At 39.6% G+C, this 22450-nt stretch overlaps 1 protein-coding gene across 1 annotated transcript in view; it reads right to left on the reverse strand.

Annotated features, from left to right (window-relative positions):
* LOC139411073 (hexokinase-2-like) overlaps positions 1-22007 on the reverse strand; it is a 58089-nt gene extending 36082 nt beyond the window's left edge. Inside the window, exons 1-2 of the mRNA XM_071156899.1 lie at positions 21707-22007; positions 6220-6382 (exon numbers count right to left, since the gene is read on the reverse strand). Of these exons, the coding sequence (XP_071013000.1) occupies positions 6220-6382; positions 21707-21769 (226 nt within the window). The 5' untranslated portion in view covers positions 21770-22007. The remainder of the gene's footprint in view (positions 1-6219; positions 6383-21706) is intronic.
* Positions 22008-22450: the final 443 nt, after the last annotated feature.

The following is a 22450-nucleotide window of genomic DNA, read 5'->3' on the forward strand; positions in this document are numbered from 1 at the left end:
TACAATGTAGAAAATTGTAAAAAAATAAAATAAAAAAAAACACCTTTGAATGAGTATGTGTTCTAAAAATCTTGACCAGTAGTGAGTGAGATAGATAAACTCAGCAAAAAAAACAAACGTCCCTTTTCAGGACCCTGTCTTTCAAAGATCATTTGTAAAAATCCAAATAGCTTCACAGACCTTCATTGTAAAGGGTTTAAACACTGTTTCCATTGCTTGTTCAATGAACCATTCATGGACATGCACCTGTGTAACGGTCATTAAGACACTAACACCTTACAGACTAGAGGTTGACGGATTATGATTTTTCAACGCCGATACCAATTATTGGAGGACCAAAAAAAGCCGGTGCTGATTAATCGTCCGATTTAGATAGATCTAGACATCTAATGACAATTACAATAATACTGAATTTAACACAGTTCGCAACGAGTCAGTCGACCCAAACTGCTGCATGTACCCTGACTCTGCATACACTGAACGCAAGAAAAGTGACAATTTCAGGCACCGCATTGATTATATGCAACGCAGGACAAGCTAGTTAAACTGGTAATATCGTCAACCATGTATAGATAACATAATCACTAGTTAAGATTGATTTTATAAGATACGTTTAATGCTACCTAGAAACTTACCATGGCTCCTTGCTGTCTGCACTCGCGTAACAGGTGGTCAGCCTGCCACGCAGTCTCCTCATGGATTGCAATATAAATTGGCCATTCCGATTAAATCGGTCGACCTCTACTACTTACGGTAGGCAATTAAGGTCACAGTTATGAACATTTTGGACACTAAAGAGGCCTTTCTACGGACTCTGAAAAACACCAAAAGAAAGATGCCCAGGGTCCCTGCTCATCTGCGTGAACGTGCTTAGGCATGCTGCAAGGAGGCATGAATGAGGACTGCAGATGTGGCCAGGGCAATAAAGTTGGCCAGGTGGGACACTAGCATCCCACATACCCTAGAGGTTTTAACAAGATATGTTTCAAAATGTCAGATCCAGCCTGAAAATGTCCTTTCACTGTTTACAGAACGCCAGCTATCCAGAGTTATGCTACTGAGGTTGAATAAATTGTTTGACTGCATCAGGCGACAAAGGATGAAAACAGAAACACCTTCACTCAATTTCACCCAAAAATGTATGGATTTTTGTACATGCGCTCGGTTCTCGTTACATTACTAAATGTTGAATTTGATCAGGGGTGTCACTCATCTCATGGAGTCATGCGTCTGATGGTTTTGGTAAGTTCCTTTCAATTTGTGTCCAATTAAAGGCATACTTTGGGATTTTGGATACAATTTTTGTGTCTGGGAAGATGGAAGTTAGAAGTATTTTCTTGAGTCAATGCTAACTGGAAGTCTATGCTAACTGGGTATCTGAGCCAATGCTAACTGGGTATCTGCTAGCATGCTAACGTAGAATGCATGGGTGATTGGTTTATGCAAACAGGGCATTCAAGCAGAAACATGAATAACTACAATGATGGGAAATGTTTAGCCTGTAGTAGAGCTAGCTAACTGGCTAATTTATAACAAAAACATACATTACCAAGGGCTAGTAAGCAAGATAAAGTTATTATTAGCTTGCTAGCTTGCTGGAGGAATATGGGCTTAACAATGCTAGGTAGCTAGCTAGCATAAGTTGCTAGCTACCAGAATGCAACCTGTAAAACATTGCAGTCATCTAATATGACCCTTTTAGTATAGGTTAGTTAACATTTGGAAATGGTATGATGATTTATGTGCTATAATTATAACAAGGAGATGTTCCTCACCTCATCCAGAGCAGACTGACAGTCTTTCTTCCCTGACAAGCCTAGCTAGCCATCTGCGTCCGCATTTGGTCCACCTGTTTACGAGGGGAATCTTTTCCATGAGCACAATTCCAGCCCGCATTTTAAGCCCCACCTACCCAAACTTGATTTGTTGGGAGAATTGTCTGAGATCCCTCTCCCCCCATTTCTAAAAGTCCGGGAGGAGTTAACATCCTACCCAGATCTTGTGGCATTACCTAAGGTCTGGCTCCTCTAGACTAATTGGGACGGGGGCAGAATCACGGGTGAGACTAAAATGTATATCATTCCAGCCACTGAGAGGACTGACCATGACGCAGTAGACCCCTTGCCACCACATTCCTCGTTGAAAAGTGTTTGGTCTTTTCACCTATTGCCAATAACATACCCATGGCCTTTAAATGTGCTACAGATTTCTCAGAATTTCTCCCCTGTGGGAGCTAGGTGAATTGCAACAGCACAAGGCTGCAATCATAACAAAATCTCCTCCTCATCCCACTTCCCCATAACATAGTGGAGACTTGCATTTTGAGCCTTTTACTTTCAGTTTTGGTCCACCAGCTTTAAAAACAGTTGAGATGGTACAATGACTCCCTACACTATTCAGTGCTTGTATTTTTCATTGTAGAGTTTTAGCAACCAGGAAGTGACAAAGCGATTTCTACATTGACCGCTTACCCCAGGTTTCCACTAGACAACACAGTCAAAGTCAAAACAGAACAGCTTTCCCATTTTGACAACAGAAGCCGGCGGGAGAAATCAATAGGCAAATATTGTAGCCAATCACAACACTGGCGGTTAAGTATTACTGTGAAACACTCATTCCACCATCATTCCCCTTGCATCTCCAAAACATTTCTAGAAAATAAATAAAATGCCTTTCATGAACCAACACTCGCACTTGATGTTTCCCCCCCCCCCCCCCCCTTACTAATAGCTCTGACTTTGCTGATAACTACTTTGAGGGAAAATGTACTTACGATGACGCGTAGCTATCTTAAGATGAATGCACAAACTGTACGTCGCTTAGGATAAGAGCGTCTGCTAAATTACTGAAATGTACTGCAGCTATATTATACATTCTGAAATTACAATGCAAAAAAAAAATGTATGTTTAATCCTGTGTGTCATCTTTAACATTTTCATGAGATAGTGGTGAATCTTTCAATGGACTGACATTCCTCTTTAATGCGTAACAACCAGACAAACTAAATGTTAATTATCACACGCAGAGGTTTTATTCAACTCAATAAATAAGTATAAAATCTATATGTTTTGAATCCTGTCACATTCATTAAGTGACCAGCCTAACATTTCAATGCCCTTTTAATTTGAATGTCATTTTCAAACTGCGGAATACTTGATCAAAAGGTCAGTCTCAACTTAAGGAACATTTCTTTAGATAGAAAATAAAACCATGACTTGAGAACAAAGACAGTGGGGCAGAGAGAGAGAGTTGAGCGCAAGAGAGAGCGAGAGATAAGTGGTTCAGTTGGATAGACACTTATCTGCTAGGTTGGGGTTTAACGTGCCAATAATGACCTGAGTCAACAGGCTAGGCAAATAGGTTTGGCCTGGTCACCTCTTCAGTCACGAATGATAAATCACCTTCCCCAGAGAATCTCCCCAAAATGCAGGTGTACCAAGCTTGTAGCGTCATACCCAAGAAGACACGATGCTGTAATTGCTGCCAAAGGTGCTTCAACAAAGTACTGAGTAAAGGATCTGAATACTTACGTAAACTTGATTTCATTTATTTTTTAACAAATTAGCAAAAAAAAAAAAATCGAAAAAACAGTTTTTCTTCATCATTATGGTGTATGGTGTGGAGACAGATGAAGATAAAGTCAGGGGGGTCTGAATACTTTCCGAAGACAATGTATATCTGTGTTGTACGCATCGAACTGCTTTGCTTTATCTTGGCCAGGTCGCAGTTGCAAATGAGAACTTGTTCTCAACAAGCATACCTGCTTAAATAAAGGTGAAATAAAAATATATATATATACAGTTGAAGTCGGAAGTTTACATACACTTAGGTTGGAATCATTAAAACTAATTTTTCAACCACTCCACAAATTTCTCGTCAACAGAAATTCAAGAACACCATCCCAACCTGAAGCACGGGGGTGACAGCATCATGTTGTGAGGGTGCTTTGCTGCAGGAGGGACTGGTGCACTTCACAAAATAGATTGCATCATGAGGGAGAAAAATTATGTGGATATATTGAAGCAACATCTCAAGACATCAGTCAGGATGTTAAAGCTTGGTCGCAAATGGGTCTTCCAAATGAACAATGACCAAGCATACTTCCAAAGTTGTGGCAAAATGGCTTAAGTACAACAAAGTCCAGGTATTGGAATGGCCTCAATCCTATAGAATATTTGTGGGCAGAACTGAAAAAGCATGTGCGAGCAAGGAGGCCTACAAACCGGACTTCGTTACACCAGCTCTTCAGGAGGAATGGGCCAAAATTCACCCAATTTATTGTGGGAAGCTTGTGGAAGGCTACCTGAAACGTTTGACCCATGTTAAACAATTTAAAGGCAATGCTACAAAATACTAATTGAGGGTATGTAAACTTCTGACCCACTGGGATTTAAATGAAAGAAATAAAAGCCGAAATAAATCACTATTATTAAAATAAAGTGGTGATACTGACCTAAAATAGGGAATTTTTACTAGGCTTAAATGTCAGGAATTGTGAGAAACTGAGTTTAAAAGTATTTGGCTAAGGTGTATGTACAGTTGAAGTCGGAAGTTTACATACACCTTAATCCTAGTAAAAATTCCCTGTCTTAGGACAGTTAGGATCACTTTATTTAAAGAATGTGAAATGTCAGAATAATAGGAGAGAGAATGATTTATTTCAGCTTTTATTTCTTTCATCACGTTCCCAGTGGGTCAGAAGTTCAAATACACTCAATACCAATTGAGTGGGGTCCATAATTATTGGCACCATTGATAAATATGAGCAAAAAAAGAAAATAAGACCAAAATAAATTATACTAATACTGAGCTACATTGTACGTGCCAAAAAAATATATTATACTAATGCAATTGCTCAGAGAAAGAGATTGTTTAACAAGTAATATAACAAATCTCAGAGGAGTCAAAATGAATGTTAAGCCCGTTTTCAAAACTCTAGCACCTTCCCTTGCGAGGATAACGACAGAGCCTTTTTCTAAAATATTTTATGAGATTGGAGAACACGTTGGGTGGGGATCGCCATACAGAATCTTTCCAGATCCTTGATCTGCACTTATGGACTCCACTCTTGTAGTGGAAATTTCCTGTATTTACCAAATCATGAGAGCAAACCACCACACAAGTCAGAGTTATCATAAAGTCCATCTTTAATTATTATGAGCTCCATCACAACCCTGTGACTCTCATATCAATTCAGTGTCTATAAATGAATTCTCTGAGAGTGCTTACACATCGCAACTGAGATCCTTTATAGCAAAGACACACATAGCCAGACAGCATTGGCTATAAATTATCGTTCAGCTTTGTCTCCTAAACTATGTTCTTATCTCGCTCTTGGTACCACTCAGGACCAAAAACAAAACCTCATCCACTAGCATATATCAAATACACCACTCATGGACAAGATCACAGAGACACAGTGACTGGCACACAGACATTGTGGAGCCAAGAGATAATTGGTTCCCCCTCAATCATCCCTTCACATGGTTTAATAAAATATATGTTTACATATGAAGACAAGCTTGACCTCTCCCCTCTCTGCGGCCCAAGTAACTGAACCCAGGACAGAGAAAGGATAACTGCAAATGGCCACCACTATATTACAACAAGATACATTCTAAATGAGAAGTAACTCACAAGCATATAATGAAAATAAAACATCTATGTTACCCAACTATTCTGATTCATCCCCAACACTCTTCAATTCAAACCACAGGTTTTCAAATCTGAATACTGAGAAGCCCATTGCAAAAGGTTGATTTTGTGGTCAATTAACCATTTCTTTGTGCTTGGGGTTGTCTTGCTGGAAGATCAACTTGCGGCCATGTGTCAGCCTCCTGGCAGAGGCAAACAGGTTCCGGTTATTTAGCAAAGTTCATGATGCCCTTGACCCATAACATCAAAGATCCACCACCATATTTTACCGTAGGTACAAGGTACTTTTTTGCATATGCTTCTGTTTTTCAACACCAAACCCACCATTGGTGTGCGTGACCGAAGAGCTCTATTTCACATCATCTGACCATAGTGTCAGTTCCAATCCAAGTCCCAATGCAGTTTTTCAAACTCCAGCCAGTGCTTTGGTCAGATGACATGAAAATAGAGCTCTTAGGCAACACACACCAGTGGTGGGTTTGGCATCTTTATATACAACTCAATCTAAATAAATAAAAATTACTCAACAGCTGTCAGTCAAGCCCCCTCCCCCGATGCTCTCACCTGTCCCATCAGGGGTGGAACGCACAAACGTGGGCAGCATCTTGACAGCGGCCGTGGGGCTGGAGTCACGGCCCAGACCCTTGTCCATCTCCCGTCGGAATCTCACCGACACGTCCATCAGGTTCTCGTCTGATAACCGCAGGTGGTACAGGTATTTATCCACCTTGAGAAAAATAGAGTAAGCTAGAGTAAGCTAGCAACTGGAGGTGCTACAAGTATTTATCCAACTGACCTTAGGAAAGGGAGCGAGCGAGAGAGGAAGATGGATGAGTAAGCCTTGTTTGATGCAGAAAGGGTCATAGGGTGGTAGGAGCAGATCTCCTGATTCTGTAGCATGAGGCAGCTTGATGTACCAGTGTACTCCCTGGACAGCAAGCTAGGATAAATATGAACCAATATTCCCTATTGATTACGAACTACGTCTGACTTCTATTCTGGCATGAGTATCCAATGCTCATGAGGGTTGCCATGAAGCGACATCAGTAGCTTTGCAAAGGAACCATCATCTGTTTGCTTAGGCCTAGATATTTTCTTACGTGGTTATAAGCTTGTGTCTCCATTTTGTCGCTTTACCACTGAAGTTGGCCTAATGATAATGTTGTGTACAATTACTGTGAGTGTGTGTCAGGATTTCCGTTAGCTGATTAAACTGTTTCTGGACAAAATAACCAGGACAAAAAAAAAAGTCCCATTGCAAAATAATGCTTTTCATTCATTGCAGGAAATACATTTGACCATCATGCTTTTATTTCACAAGGTAGGCCATCCATTGTTAAATATCCTACCTGCTTAAATAAAGGTGAAATAAAATAATAAAAGCATGATGGTCAAATGCATTTCCTGCAATAAATGAAAAGCATTATTTTGCAATGTTTTTTTCCCCTCCTGGTTATTTTGTCCAGAAACAGTTCTCAAGTTCTCATTTACATTCTCATAAGTCCAGAAATTGTTCTCAAGTTCTCATTTACAACTGTGACCTGGCCAAGATAAAGCAAAGCAGTGCGACAAAAACAACACCAGAGTTACACATGGAATAAACAAACGTACAGTCAATAAACACAATAGAAAACCTGTATACAGTGTTTGCAAATGAAGTAAGGAGGTGAGGCAATAAATAGGTCATAGTTGGGAAGTAATTAAAACTTAGCAATTAACACTGGAGTGATAGATGTGCAGATGAGGATGTGCAAGTAGAAATACTACTGTGCAAAAGAGCAGGAAAAAAAAAAAATATGGGGATGAGATTTGGTAGTTTGTTGGATGGGCTATTTACAGATGGGTTGTGTGCAGCTGCAGTGATCGTTAAGCTGCTCTGACAGCCGTGCTTGAAGTTAGTGAGAGGGATACAAGTCTCCAACTTCAGTGATTTTTGCAATTTGTTCCAGTCAATGGCAGCAGAGAATGGTTGGTTGCTAAGCCCATTCACTGCCCAACAATTCTAAATGCAATTTCATGTTTAAATATCTTAGTGCATGATTAAAAATATATAATTTTATTTCTCAACTGGAAATTGAAGCGTGGAACAGTTTAATTTCAATAATACAATTGTAGTTTCTCAAAATCATTGTTACACGGTTAAACAAAAATCTGAATTAAAATTATAACAATCTAAAAAGTTAAATTCAACTGTTGCAAGCACCAGCTTCTGCCATATGGACACATTGATACACTGATTTATTGGTGGCTTAAGAAATGAGCGCATGGAACTCATAGCCTATAGACAAATGAAGCAGGCCTATCACCTCTATTGTCAACGAAGTAAAAATACATCAAGCTGACAAACAAAAATCGCAGTCATCACTACTCAGCCAGCCAATAGCGTCGCCACACACCTCTCCCCTTCATGTCAACATTTTCAAATTATACCCAAGACGCATTATGCTTTTCACTGACAGCTGCAGCTCAAAACCGCTAGGCCCATTGCCACTCCAGCTGCCCGAATAGGCATAGGTCTTCGAGCTTGTGATTTTTTAAAGAAGATAATGATCCTCAGTTCTTCTTTGACTAAGTCATGCTTTCTGGTGAATTATCTTGAATGATTTCATTCTGTATTAACAGGAGTAATTATATAATTCTGGCTAATGTATTTCAAATGTACTTCCCTAGCCTATTGAACCTGCTGCTATGCCATTTCTCTCCTGTTCTAATGGTTTTCATATCAACTTTCTTTCCTTGACCAGAAGCCAAAAGCACAATCCTAGTCATATTAGCGACCCATCCTAGTGGTTGCATCTTTAGATTCACCCTTTAAGTTCCTAACAGAGAATTGAATCTGTCACATATATTTCCCGCAAATTACATTTTGGCAAATGTTTCGAAAATGATTTATTTTTGGCTGCTTCATTACAGGAGTTGCATGCTCTGTTCAGATGAATTACCATAATCTAAAAATGTGATTCCTGTCATTCTGAGCACAGTGGGTGGATGCCCTAATGGGTTACACACCCAATGCATATGGGTCTGGTAAATTTATCAAATGGCCGGTAAATTAAAATCTTCCCGGTCACGTTGTTCGGCGCCACATTTTCTTAACAGAAACCCTGGTGTGTGTGTGTGTGTGTGTGTGTGTAGCTATGGTCCAGAGCCAGTAGGGACAGTGGCATTACATCTTATCATACTACAATCTCCCCTGGCTGAAATGCCAACAGTCATGTGGTAATGCCCGCTTTGTCATGATAATAGTAATGGTTCCAAATCTGAACAGAGTGATTGTTTCCACAGTCTGGGTGACATTAGACAAGCAGTCAACAGAGAGACAACACAATGGAAAATCATTATTATCTATCTTATTTGTTAGGCATGTCGTCTACAATAGTCCTTGACCCATTTCACTGTCAAAGCCAAATCTGACTACCTCTGTAGGCCTCAACTCAAACCTCGGATAAAATGTTATTGTACTGGAAGTCACATTTCCCCAGGGCTAACTAACCCCACCCCCTGCATTACTGGTTGGCTCCAACTCCAGGAACTGAATGGCTCTGCTAGGCAGCAGCCATAAGTACTGTACAAGCAGCTGATTTCACACATGGCCCAACCACACTACTCTAAATACCAGGAACCTCACTGACTTGCAAAACGTGTCCGGCAGCAAGGAGCACGTGACTGGAGGAAGGGGGAACATGAGACGAGTGAAAAGGTCTAGCAAACCACAAACCAAACATTATGGCTTTATTGTATTTGTCTCAATGGCTAAACCTAGGAGATCTACAGTAAAAGCCTCCAAACTGCAACATAGCCTATACATGCTGATATCATTGATAAAAGTGGTAGACTGCTGTCTTGCACAATCATGTGGCCCCGGCACCACTAAGTAAGGTAAGACCCTGGTACAGTGGCCGAGTTCCGAATGGCACTGTATGTATGTATGTATGTATGTATGTATGTATGTATGCATGCATGTATGTAACACACACAACGTTTGACCAGAAGGCTCTAGTCAAAAGTAGTGCACGACATAGGGAATAGGGTGGCATTTGGGACACATCCCCTTAAGTCACCTTGGCCTGAAGGTCCTGGCTAGCAAAAAGACTGATTAATAAATATCTTATACAGACAGGACACAACGTTCCAGCAGCAACCTGGAACAGACTGACCGTACAACATTCAATCTGAAACTGGAGATGGACTTAGAAAGCAGAACCTCACCGGAAAGGGAGGGGTAGAGGAAGAAGGGGGAGAGTAGCGAGGGAAGAATGGTCGAGACATTATGACACTCCCATAGCCACGAGAAGATGTTGAGTTAATGGAAGGTCTTACATTTTACATTATTAAGGCCTACATGACACATTCTCAGTATATTTTTTAATACTACACAAATTACAGAAAACTACTCTGACACTGTCAAACATAATAAAAACGACAATAAAAGACCACTTATTGAATATTAGGAGTAGAGATAACACATACAAGACCAAAAGTACGTGGACACCTGCTCGTCGAACATCTCATTCCAAAATCATGGGCATTAATAGAGTTCTCTCCCCCCCTTCTGCTATAAAAGCCTCCACTCTGCTGGGAAGGCTTTCCACTAGATGTTGGAACATTACTGCGGGGACTTACTTCCATTCAAATACAAGCGCATTAGTGAGGTTGGGCACTGATGTTAGGCATGGTGTTCAGCATTCCAATTCATCCCAAAGGTGTTTGATGGTGTTGAGGTCAGGGCTCTGTGCAGGCCAGTCAAGTTCTTCTACATCAATCTCGACAAGCCATTTGTGTTCGGACATCGCTTTGTGCACAGGGGGACATTGTCATGCTGAAACAGGAAAGCACATTATTGTCGAGAATGTTATTGTATATTGTAGCGTTAAGATTTCCCTTCACTGGGACTAAGGGGCCTAGCCAGAACCATGAAAAACAGCCCCAGACCATTATTCCTCCTACACCAAACTTTACAGTTGACACTACGCATTCGGGCAGGTTGCGTTCTCCTGGCATCCGCCAAACCGAGATTCGTCCGTTCAACTGAAGAGTGATTCATCACGGCAAAGAACACGTTTCCACTGCTCCAGAGGCCAAGGGCGGCGAGCTTTACACCACTCGAGCCGATGCTTGGCATTGCGCATGGTGATCTTAGGCTTGTGTGCGACTGCTCGGCCATAAAAATCCATTTCATGATGCTCCCAACAAACAGTTATTGTGCTGACATTGCTTCCAGAGGCAGTTTGGAACTCAGTAATGAGTGTTGCAACTGAGGAGAGACAAATTTTCAAAGCTACAGCACTCTTTGGTCCCGTTCTGTGCGCTTCTGTGGCCTACCCCTTTGCGGCTGAGCCGTTGTTGCTCGTAGACATTTAGTTTTCACAATAACAGCACTTACCATTAACCTCTTGGGGCTAGGGGTCAGAATTTTCACTTTTGGATAAATAGCGTGCCCAATTTCAACTTCCTGCTACTCATGCCAAGAATATAAGATATGCATATTATTCATAGATTTGGATAGAAAACACTCTGAAGTTTCTAAAACTGTTTGAATCATGTCTGTGAGTATAACGTAACTTAGGTAGCAGGCAAAACCCCGAGGACTAACTGTTCAGAATTTTTTTATTTTTTTGGGGGGGGAACCTGTTTTCAGTTCCTACCGCTTCCACTGGATGTCACCAGTCTTTGGAATTTGGTTGAGGTTATTCCTTTGTGCAATGAAGTAGTAGGCCAACTCGGAACTGGGTACACTTTTGTGAGTTGCGCAAGACGTGAAAAGTGGCGCTGGTTTGTTTTCTTTCCTGTATTGATCACAGATTGCCCCGTCTACAATTTGATCAATTATTAACGTTTAAAAATACCTAAAGTTGTATTACAAAAGTAGTTTGAAATATTTTGGCAAAGTTTATAGGCAACTTTTGAAATATTTTGTAGTTTTTTTGTAAGCTGCTTTTTTCTGGATCAAACGCGCTTTATAAATGGACATTTTGGATATGTATGGACGGAATTAATCAAAAAAAAGGACCAATTGTGATGTTTATGGGACATATTGGATCAACAAAAGAAGCTCGTCAAAGGTAATGCATGTTTTATATATTATTTCAGCGTTTTGTGTAGCGCCTGCAGGTTTGAAATATGCTAACTCCTTTGTTTACTGATGGTGCAGATGGTGCAGGCTATCAGATAATAGCTTCTTATGCTTTCGCCGAAAAGCATTTTTAAAATCTGACATGTTGGCTGGATTCACAACAAGTGTACCTTTAATTGAGTATCTTACATGTGTGATTTAACCGGGGCAGCTCTAGCAGGGTAGAAATTTGACTCAAATTTGACTTGACTCACTCACTTGATTGAAATGTGGCATCCTATGACGGTGCCACGTTGAAAGTCACTGAGCTCTTCAGTAAGGCCATTCTACTGTCGATTTTATACACGATTTCTACTGTCGATTTTATACACCTGTCAGCAACAGGTATGGCTGAAATAGCTGAAACCACTCATTTCAAATGGTGTCCACATTAATATACACTACAGTTCAAAAGATTAGGGTGACTTAGAAATGTTCTTGTTGTTGAAAGAAAAGCAAGTTTTGTGTCCATTAAAATATCAAATTGATCAGAAATGCAGTGTAGACATTATTAATGTTGTAAATGACTATTGTAGCTGGAAATGGCAGATTGTTTATGGAATATCTACATATGCGTACAGAGGCCCATTATCAGCAACCATCACTCCTGTGTTCCAAAGGCATGTTGTACTAGTTAATCCAAGTTATTATTTTAAAAAGGCTAATTGATCAACAGAAAACCCTTTTGCAATTATGTTAGCACAGCTGAAAACGGTTGTACTGATTAAAGAAGCAATAAAACTGGCCTTCTATAGACTTCTATAGACACTTAACCAGCATGGCTACCACAGCATTTTGCAGCAATACGCCATCCCATCTGGTTTGCGCTTAGTGGGACTATCGTTTGTGAATCAACAGGACAATGACCCAAAATACATCCAGGCTATGTAAGGGCTATTTGACCAAGAAGAGTGATGGAGTGCTGCATCAGATGACCTGGCCTCCACAATCACCCGACCGCAACCCAATTGAGATGGTTTGGGATGAGTTGGTCCACAGAGTGAAGGAAAAGCAGCCAATAAGCGCTCAGCATATGTGGGAACTCCTTCAAGACTGTTGGAGAAGCATTCCAGGTGAAGCTGGTTGAGAGAATGCAAAGGTGTGCAAAGCTTAAGGCAAAGGGTGGCTACTTTGAAGAATCTAAAATATATTTTGATTTGTTTAACACTTTTTTGGTTACTACATGATTCCGTGTGCTATTTCATAGTTCTAATGTCTTTACTATTATTCTACAATGTAAAAAATCGTAAAACCCTTGAATGAGTAGGTGTCCAAACTTTTGACTGGTACTGTGTGTGTGTGTGTGTGTATATAAATAATAAGCTACTAAATCAACTTTCCAGCGGCACTGACTAAACCGATGAAGATAGATAGGCTACGCATATTCATGCTAAGCTTCTCACCATACCTGGTGATCGTCTCCAAGACAGGCCTGAGCTACTAAAACAGTGCTGTTCATCAGTTGCGAGAAGAAAAAAAAAATGTTTCTATTGACTGAGATTAGATTTCTCTTTTCAGCAGTAGGCATTTGCTTTGCAAACACATTTCCCAAGATAGTATTTTTAAATTTGTGAAAGGCACTTTAGTCCCTCCATGATTTTTGTGATATTGGTGGGCAAAATTTTTGACTTTGCTGCGCCAATCCTCACATTTTGCATGGCAATATGCAAGAATTTTGTGCAATTTGTAGCGGAAATGCTTTGCATGGCAATATGCAAGAATTTTGTGCAATTTGTAGCGGAAATGCGCTGACGAGGCAAACATTTTGTAGACGTGTGGCTTAATTGAACCATATAATGTGGAAAATGTGCACTGATTGGTTGAAATTGCGAGTCCTCTTTTTGTACTGGGGTGATGGGTCAGTATCATGAGATATTGTGAAATTATTTTACTGTTTTATGCAGAAATAATGCAGTGATTGTCAAATTTGCAAGCACTCGCATAATATGCAGGGAATTGTTGATTTTGCAAAAACAAAATGTGATCAGCAAATCCTGTAGGGGCTAAAATGTTGCTATTCACTGACACCGCAAAGAGAAATTAAATTCAGGACAGGCAGCCATTTTTAGCAAACCCATGAGTTTACCAGTCAAATTTCCAAGGTGAGAGGTTCCAAAATCCTTCTATGGATTATATTCTTATGACCGCAACACAAGTTGTTTGCTATTTGGTTTGAGTGCTGCCCAAATTCAGTCAGAGTTCAGACAGGAGTAATTGTATAATTTGGGCAAAATTATTTCAATATATCAGTGAGCGCTGCAGCACCTTCAGAACCCCAACTTCCCGCTGCTATGGAAAAGAATCAATTTTGTCAGGGCATAAGAAGGTTAAAGCAGACTAGCCTAGAGAGAAAGGATCAGAAGGGTGAAAAACCCAAATGTAGCAGCCATTGACAGAGCAGGCAGATCAAAAAGGATAAATGTGACATTTATTGACCTAATGTAAAATGTTTTAAGTCTGATGCTAGTAGTATAGTCTGTGGCCACACATTACAGACTTTACAAGTCAAACTCACAGCTGGTGATTTTGTCTGGACTGGTGCAATACAAACAACGAGAGAGCCAACAGGGAGGAGACGAGAGCCCTGGCAGAGTGGTGGCAGGGAAATAACCTCTCCCTCATCGTTAACAAAACAAAGGAGCTGACCGTGGACTTCAGGGGACAGCAGAGAGAGCACACCCCATCCACATCGATGGGCCCACGGTGGAGAAGGTGAAAAGTTCCTCTGCGTACACATCACTGACAATCTGAAATGGTCCACCCACACAGACAGTGTGGTGAAGAAGACTCTACAGTGAGGTCAGTACAGGTGCATTAATGCTGGGATCTCAAGGCCATCAGACTAAAATAACCATCACTAGCTGGCCTCCACCTTGTACCCAGCCCTGAACTTAGTCACTGTCACTAGCTGGCTATGGTACATTGTAGAGGTCGACCGATTATGATTTTTCAACGCCGATACCGATACCGATTATTGGGGGACCAAAAAAAGCCAAAACCGATTAATCGGCCGATTAAAAAAAATATTGTAATAATGACAATTACAACAATACTGAATGAACACTTATTTTAACTTAATATATTACATCAATTTAGCCTCAAGTAAATAATGAAACATGTTCAATTTGGTTTAAATAATGCAAAAACAAAGTGTTGGAGAAGAAAGTAAAAGTGCAATATGTGCTATGTAAGAAAGCTAACGTTTCAGTTCCTTGCTCAGAACATGAGAACATATGAAAGCTGGTGGTTCCTTTTAACATGAGTCTTCAATATTCCCAGGTAAGAAGTTTTAGGTTGTAGTTATTATAGGAATCATTGGACTATTCCTCTCTATACCATTTGTATTTCATATACCTTTGACTATTGGATGTTCTTAAAGGCACTTTAGTATTGCCAGTGTAACAGTATAGCTTCCGTCCCTCTCCTCGCTCCTCCCTGGGCTCGAACCAGCAACACAACGACAACAGCCATCATCGAAGCAGCTTTACCCAATGCAGAGCAAGGGGAACAACTACTAGAAGCATCAGAGCGAGTGACGTTTGAAACGCTATTAGCGCGCGCTAACTAGCTAGCCATTTCACTTCGGTTACACCAGCCTCATCTCGGGAGTTGATAAGCTTGAAGTCATAAACAGCGCAATGCTTGACGCACAACGAAGAGCTGCTGGCAAAACGCACAAAAGTGCTGTTTGAATTCATGTTTACGCACCTGCTTCTGCCTACCACCGCTCAGTCAGATACTTGTATGCTCTGTCAGATTATATGCAACACAGGACACGCTAGATAATATCTAGTAATATCATCAACCATGTGTAGTTAACTAGTGATTATGATTCATTGTTTTTTATAAAGATACGTTTAATGCTAGCTAGCAACTTTCCTTGGCTTACTGCATTCGCGTAACAGGTCATCTCTGTTCAATCTAACCCTGTAATGTAATGAAATTCCAAAGATCTGGAAATCAGCATTTGTCTTACCACTTTTAAAAGGGGGAGATCCAACTCATTTAAATAATTATAGGCCAATCTCAAAGCTGTCACCCCTGGTGTAAATACTTGAAACCCTTGTAAGTGAACAACTAAAAGAGTTTTTATTTACTAACTATTTTATCAATGTACCAATCGGGCTTCAGGAAGAAGCATAGCACAATTACTGCAGCAGCCATGAAGGTTTTAAATGATATCACTGAAGCCATTGACAAAAAAACAGCAGTCTCTCTTTTTATTGATCTCTTTAAGGCTTTTGATACAGTTGATCATGCTATGCTAAGGCAGAGATTGTCAAGTGTAGGTCTTTCGGAGCATGCAGTTGCATGGTTTGCTAACTATCTGTCTGATAGACCTCAGTGCACTCAATTTGATAGGCTTATGTCTGTTAAATTGTCTGTCTTGAATGGTGTGCCCCAAGGCGCTGTACTTGGTCCTCTCATTCACTATTTATATAAATGCACAACTTCATTTTTATGCTGATGATACTGTTATTTACTGTTGTGCCTCGTCTCTTACAAAAGCTTTCCAGAACATGCAAACTGCTTTTTATACTGTTCAACATGCCTTGTGTCAATTAAGGCTTATCCTCAATACTGACAAAACTAAACTAATGGTGTTTTCTAATGCAAGAAATAGACCTCTGAACCGTTCACCTATTACTACCTGTCAGGGCAAGGAGATTGAGGTTGTAACCTCAAATATCTTGGAATTTGAATTGATGACGACCTCTTTTAAATTGCATATTCAACAACTGACATTTTTTTTTTATATATATGAATGCTTCCGCTCAGTGTTTGAGATCAATTGACACTACCATGGCACTTTGAGAATTATTTTAAACTGCAAAACCCTTTGTATACCAGGGTTGGCTGGCCTTCTCTAGTCACTCATAGGCTCAGTCACTGGTATACTTTTATTTACAAAACCATTTTGGGTTTACTACCTTTTTATTTGTGCATTTTTATTGTTCAGAAATGTGGTGGGTACTCTCTTCGTTCCAAATGTCCGAACTGAATTTGCTAAAAGGGCTTTTATGCACTATGCGCCATCGTCTTGGACCACCTTACAAAATACTTTTAAACTGCAAGAACTTGTCCCGATTGGTGTTTTTAAGTCACTGATGAAGGATTTTGAGGTGGATTCCCAGACCTGTCAATGTTTTTCATTTGCCGTTTTATACTCTTGTGAATTCAATGGTTTTTACTAGATTACTTGTAGTTTTTCATGTTGTCTGTCTGTAATTTTTTTGTAATGACTTGGTGCTGCCTATCTTGGCCAGGGCGCTCTTGAAAAAGAGATTTTAATCTCAATGAGCCCTTCCTGGTTTAAAAAAAAAGTATCCTTATGGAGTGCAACGAGAGAGAGGCAGGTCGTTATTGCGTTGGACTAGTTAACTGTAAGGTTGCAAGATTGGATCCCCCGAGCTGACAAGGTGAAAATCTGTCATTCTGCCCCTGAACAAGGCAGTTAACCCACCATTCCTAGGCCGTCATTGAAAATAAGAATGTGTTCTTAACTGACTTGCCTAGTTAAATAAAGGTATAAAAAATAAAAATAAATTTAAACGGCAAATCGGTGGCCAATAATAGCGATTTCCGATTGTTATGAAAACTTGAAATCGGCCCTAATTAAATCGGCCATTCCGATTAATCGGTCAAACTCTACTCTAGTACATTGACATGGAACACTGGTCAATAATAACGTTTACATACTGTTTTACACATTTCTTCTTAACCTTTATTTAACCAGGAAGGGCTAATTGAGATTTGAAATCTCTTTTTCAAGAGCATCCCAGCCAAGTCAATACTCAATTACAGACAGACATGAAAATCTACAGGCAATCTAATAGTATACTGTATTCTAGTCAAGGCCATCTATTAATCTATTGCTGTACATATACGATTCTATCCACTTATTCTTCAGCTATACTATATATTCTATCCACATTCGGTGCATGTCTATAAATCACATACATACACATAGTTGAAGACAAAAGTTCACATACACTTAGGTTGGAGTCATTAAAAATAGTTTTTCAACCACTCCACAAATTTCTTGTTAATTAACAAACTATAGTTTTGGCAAGTCGGTTAGGACATCTACTTTGTGCATGACACAAGTCATTTTTCCAACAATTGTTTACAGACATTATTTCACTGTTTCACAATTCCAGTGGGTCAGAAGTTTACATACACTAAGTTGACAGTAGAGGTCGGCCGATTAATCGGAGTGGCCGATTAATTAGGGCCGATTTCAAGTTTTCATAACAATCGGAAATCGGTATTATTGGATGCCGATTTATTTATTTACAACTTTCTTAAACGAGGCAAGTCAGTTAAGAACACATTCTTATTATCAATGACGGCCTAGGAACGGTGGGTTAACTGCCTTGTTCAGGGGCAGAACGACAGATTTCTATCTTGTCAGCTCAGGGATTCAATCTTGCAACCTTACGGTTAACTAGTCCAATGCTCTAACCACCAGCCTCACGAGGAGCCTGCCTGTTACGCGAATGCAGTAAGAAGCCAAGGTATGTTGCTAGCAAGCATTAAACTTATCTTATAAAAACAATCACTAGTTATAACTACACATGGTTGATGATATTACTAGTTTATCTAGCGTGTCCTGCGTTGCATTTAATCGATGCAACCTTACGGTTAACTAGTCCAATGCTCTAACCACCAGCCTCACGAGGAGCCTGCCTGTTACGCGAATGCAGTAAGAAGCCAAGGTATGTTGCTAGCAAGCATTAAACTTATCTTATAAAAACAATCACTAGTTATAACTACACATGGTTGATGATATTACTAGTTTATCTAGCGTGTCCTGCGTTGCATTTAATCGATGCGGTGCGCATTCGCGAAAAAGGACTGTCGTTGCACCAACGTGTACCTAACCATAAACATCAATGCCTTTTTTAAAATCAATACACAGAAGTATATATTTTTAAACCTGCATATTTAGCTAAAAGAAATCCAGGTTAGCAGGCAATATTAACCAGGTGAAATTGTGTCACTTCTCTTGCGTTCATTGCACGCACAGTCAGGGTATATGCAACAGTTTGGGCCGGCTGGCTCATTGCGAACTAATTTGCCAAAATGTTACGTAATTATGACACAACATTGAAGGTTGTGCAATGTAACAGCAATATTTAGACTTTGGGATGCCACCCGTTAGATAAAATACGTAACGGTTCCGTATTTCACTGAAAGAATAAACGTTTTGTTTGAGGTGATAGTTTCCGGATTCGACCATATTAATGACCTAAGGCTCGTATTTCTGTGTGTTATTATGTTATAATTAAGTAAATGATTTGATAGAGCAGTCTGACAGAGATGGTAGGCACCAGCAGGCTCGTAAGCATTCATTCAAACAGCACTTTCGTGTGTTTTGCCAGCAGCTCTTAGCAATGCTTCAAGCATTGAGCTGTTTATGACTTGAAGCCTATCAACTCCCGAGATTAGGCTGGTGTAACTGATTTTAAATGGCTCGCTAGTTAGCGGGGTGCGCACTAATACCGTTTCAAACGTCACTCCCTCTGAGACTTGGAGTGGTTGTTTCCCTTGCTCTGCATGGGTAACGCTGCTTCGAGGGTGGCTGTTGTAGATGTGTTCCTGGTTCGAGCCCAGGTAGCGGCGAGGAGAGGGATGGAAGCTATACTGTTACACTGGCAATACTAAAGTGCCTATAAGAACATACAATAGTCAAAGGTATATGGAATACAAATCGTATAGAGAAATTGTCCTATAATAACTACAACCTAAAATGTCTTACCTGGGAATATTGAAGACTCCTGTTAAAAGGAACCACCAGCTTTCATTTGTTCTCATGTTCTGAGCAAGGAACTTAAACGTTAGTTTTTTACATGGCACATATTGCACTTTTACTTTCTTTTCCAACACTTTGTTTTTGCATTATTTAAACCAAATTGAACAGGTTTCATTTTATTTGAGGCTAAACTGATTTTATTGATGTACTAAATTAAAATAAGGGTTCATTCAGTATTGTTGTAAATGTCATTACAAATCAAATAAAATTTTTTAAAAAACACTAAAAATTGATCGGTATCTGCGTTTTTTTGGTCCTCCAATATTCGGAATCGGCGTTGAAAAAACATAATTGGTCGACCTCAAGTTTAAATGTATTTGGCTAAGGTGTATGTAAACTTCCAACTTCAACTCTATTTATACTCCAGACTACAACATTGCTCATCCTAATATTCCTATATTTTTTAATTCCATTCTTTACTTTTAAAATGTATTGTTAGATATTACTGCACTGTTGGAGCTAGGAACATAAGCATTTTGCTACACCCGCAAAAACATCTGCTAAACACGTGTATGCGACCCATAATATTAGATTTCACACAAAATAGCCCTGTCCTGCTACAAGCAACACAAAGCTCTCATAGATGCTGCCCTTGCCACATATGCAGCACAGCTAAGAGGGTGTGTGTGTGTGGGGTAGTGAACCTAAACCTAAGGTGAGTGAGATGGAGAAGGGTGAACAAAAGATAAGTTACCAACCTGGTCTCAAAGCATTTTGTAATATTCTGTACGTAAACCCAAGACATTACTTTTAGGCAAAGGAGGATACCTGGTCAGTTGTACAACTGAATACCTTCATCTGAAATGAGTCTCCTGCATTTAACCCAACGTCGTTGGCGCACAGTGGGTTAGCTGCCTTGCTCAGGGACAAAACAACAAATTTTTACCTTGTCAGTTCGAAGATTCGATCCAGCAATTAGTATATGTTACGTTTCATATGGTATGTATTAATTTGTGGATGTCCATCACCCATTTTGTATGATATATTATTAATTACAATTTGTGTGTGTATATGTATAATATACACACATATATATATATATATATATTAACAAAACGTACAATATGTTATGAATTTGGAAACCATAAATGTTTGGAATACTAGCTAACTGACTAACGTTAACCAAGCTAGGGGTTAGGGTTAAGTTTAGGAGTTAGGTTAAAGGGTTAGGACTAGCTAAAAGGATTAAGGTTAGGGCTAGGAGAAGGGTTCACTAAAAAGGTTATGGTTAGCTAACATGCTAAGTAGTTGCAAAGGATCTAAAAAGTAGTAAATAGTTGAAAATGTGTTAATTAGCTCAAATGCAAATGTTGTCCGTGATGAGTTTCTTACTCGCACTCCGACCGACCAACCAACCTACTTAATAAGTAACAATCTGTCTTATTTAACCATACCAAATGTAACATATACTAATATTTTCTGGATTTACGTTTACCATGTTACGTCTAGTCTATGAGACCAGGCTGGACCTACGTAGAAGCACTTCATGATAGGCTCATTTTCACAACCATTTATCCTACAACTGATGTAAAGATAAGTGTGCATGCATCCTGTCTAATTATGTTGATAGTCCTGTTTAGGTCAGTGATGTAGAGAGTCTTACGTTTCAGGTTCAGCCAAGCTAAACCGATATGCCAACCGACTATTTCTCAAAACATTGCTAGGTCAGTGCTGTTATTTCTTGGAATCTCTGCCCATCCATGGACAGGGCCGATGGCTCTCGCTCTGGCATTGCATTGAAATGCGGAAACAAGAAGATGCGCAATTATTGCATTTTAAACAAGTCAGTAAAAGTGAATAATACTTGGGCATATCTTGTCAGTGTCTTCAACTTTAATTTAGTTCGTTTGGATAGACATTGTGGGGCATTTGACGGAAAAGAAAACTAATTAACTACCACTCCTTAGAGGAAATTCGACACAATGGAAACTAGCTAGACGCGCCACTGACGCAATGCCAATATGATCCGAGTCATCACACGACACGTGTGGCGTACTTCAAGTAACCTAGCCTCTTCTTTCGAGTGCTAGCTAACCGGTCAACGGCCAATATCACTTGGAAAATATGTCCCTTTATAACATAAAAAGAGAAAAGACATGTAGCTATGTTTTCTATGCACTTACTTGTTGAACTTTGTCATGGTGGAGCTCCGTGAAGTAGTAAGCCAGAAGATGAGAGGCTATCATCGTCGTTGTAAATGTCCTTCTCTACCTCTTAGTTAGTTAGTTAGCTAGCTATGTCAATGTAATTATTTCCTATATGGCTTGTTCGTTAAAGTTGTCGGCAACTAATCATAACGTCGAACAAAATCTTATCTGGCCTTCGTAATGACAACTTTATAGAGATGAAGGCTGCAGAAGTCACATCGATAACTTCCACCTACTTCGAACAAGTAATTCTTAATATTCTTCGCGTCATTGCTGGCGATTGGCCACGAGGAAGGTGGGGCTTCTCTTCTTGTCTAACGATAAGCAAATTATCATAATGATGAATACTATAATTAAACACAAGATGTCCTTACATATTTGATCTCTCAGATCAACTTTAACTTTTTATATATATATATATATATATATATATATATATATATATAAAATGAGTATATCTTATTCATAGAGATACATCTATAATCGTATTTATATAAAACAGGAGTGAGTTTGGTTTGTAATACAGATTAAACTGATTTCAGGGAGCAGTTCCATCTATTGACATGATGTTCCTGTAATGACTGACAATTCACATTTCTTACATTCATGAACTGACAGAAGAAGGAAAAAATCTCATCATAGGAAGAAAAACTGTATGGGGGAAGAATACAATTTAAGGCAGGAAATTGACAGGGAGGAGAGAATTATTTCAACAACAAT

This window comes from Oncorhynchus clarkii, chromosome 6, assembly GCF_045791955.1.
Source record: "Oncorhynchus clarkii lewisi isolate Uvic-CL-2024 chromosome 6, UVic_Ocla_1.0, whole genome shotgun sequence".
Taxonomy (NCBI): Eukaryota; Metazoa; Chordata; class Actinopteri; order Salmoniformes; family Salmonidae; genus Oncorhynchus; species Oncorhynchus clarkii.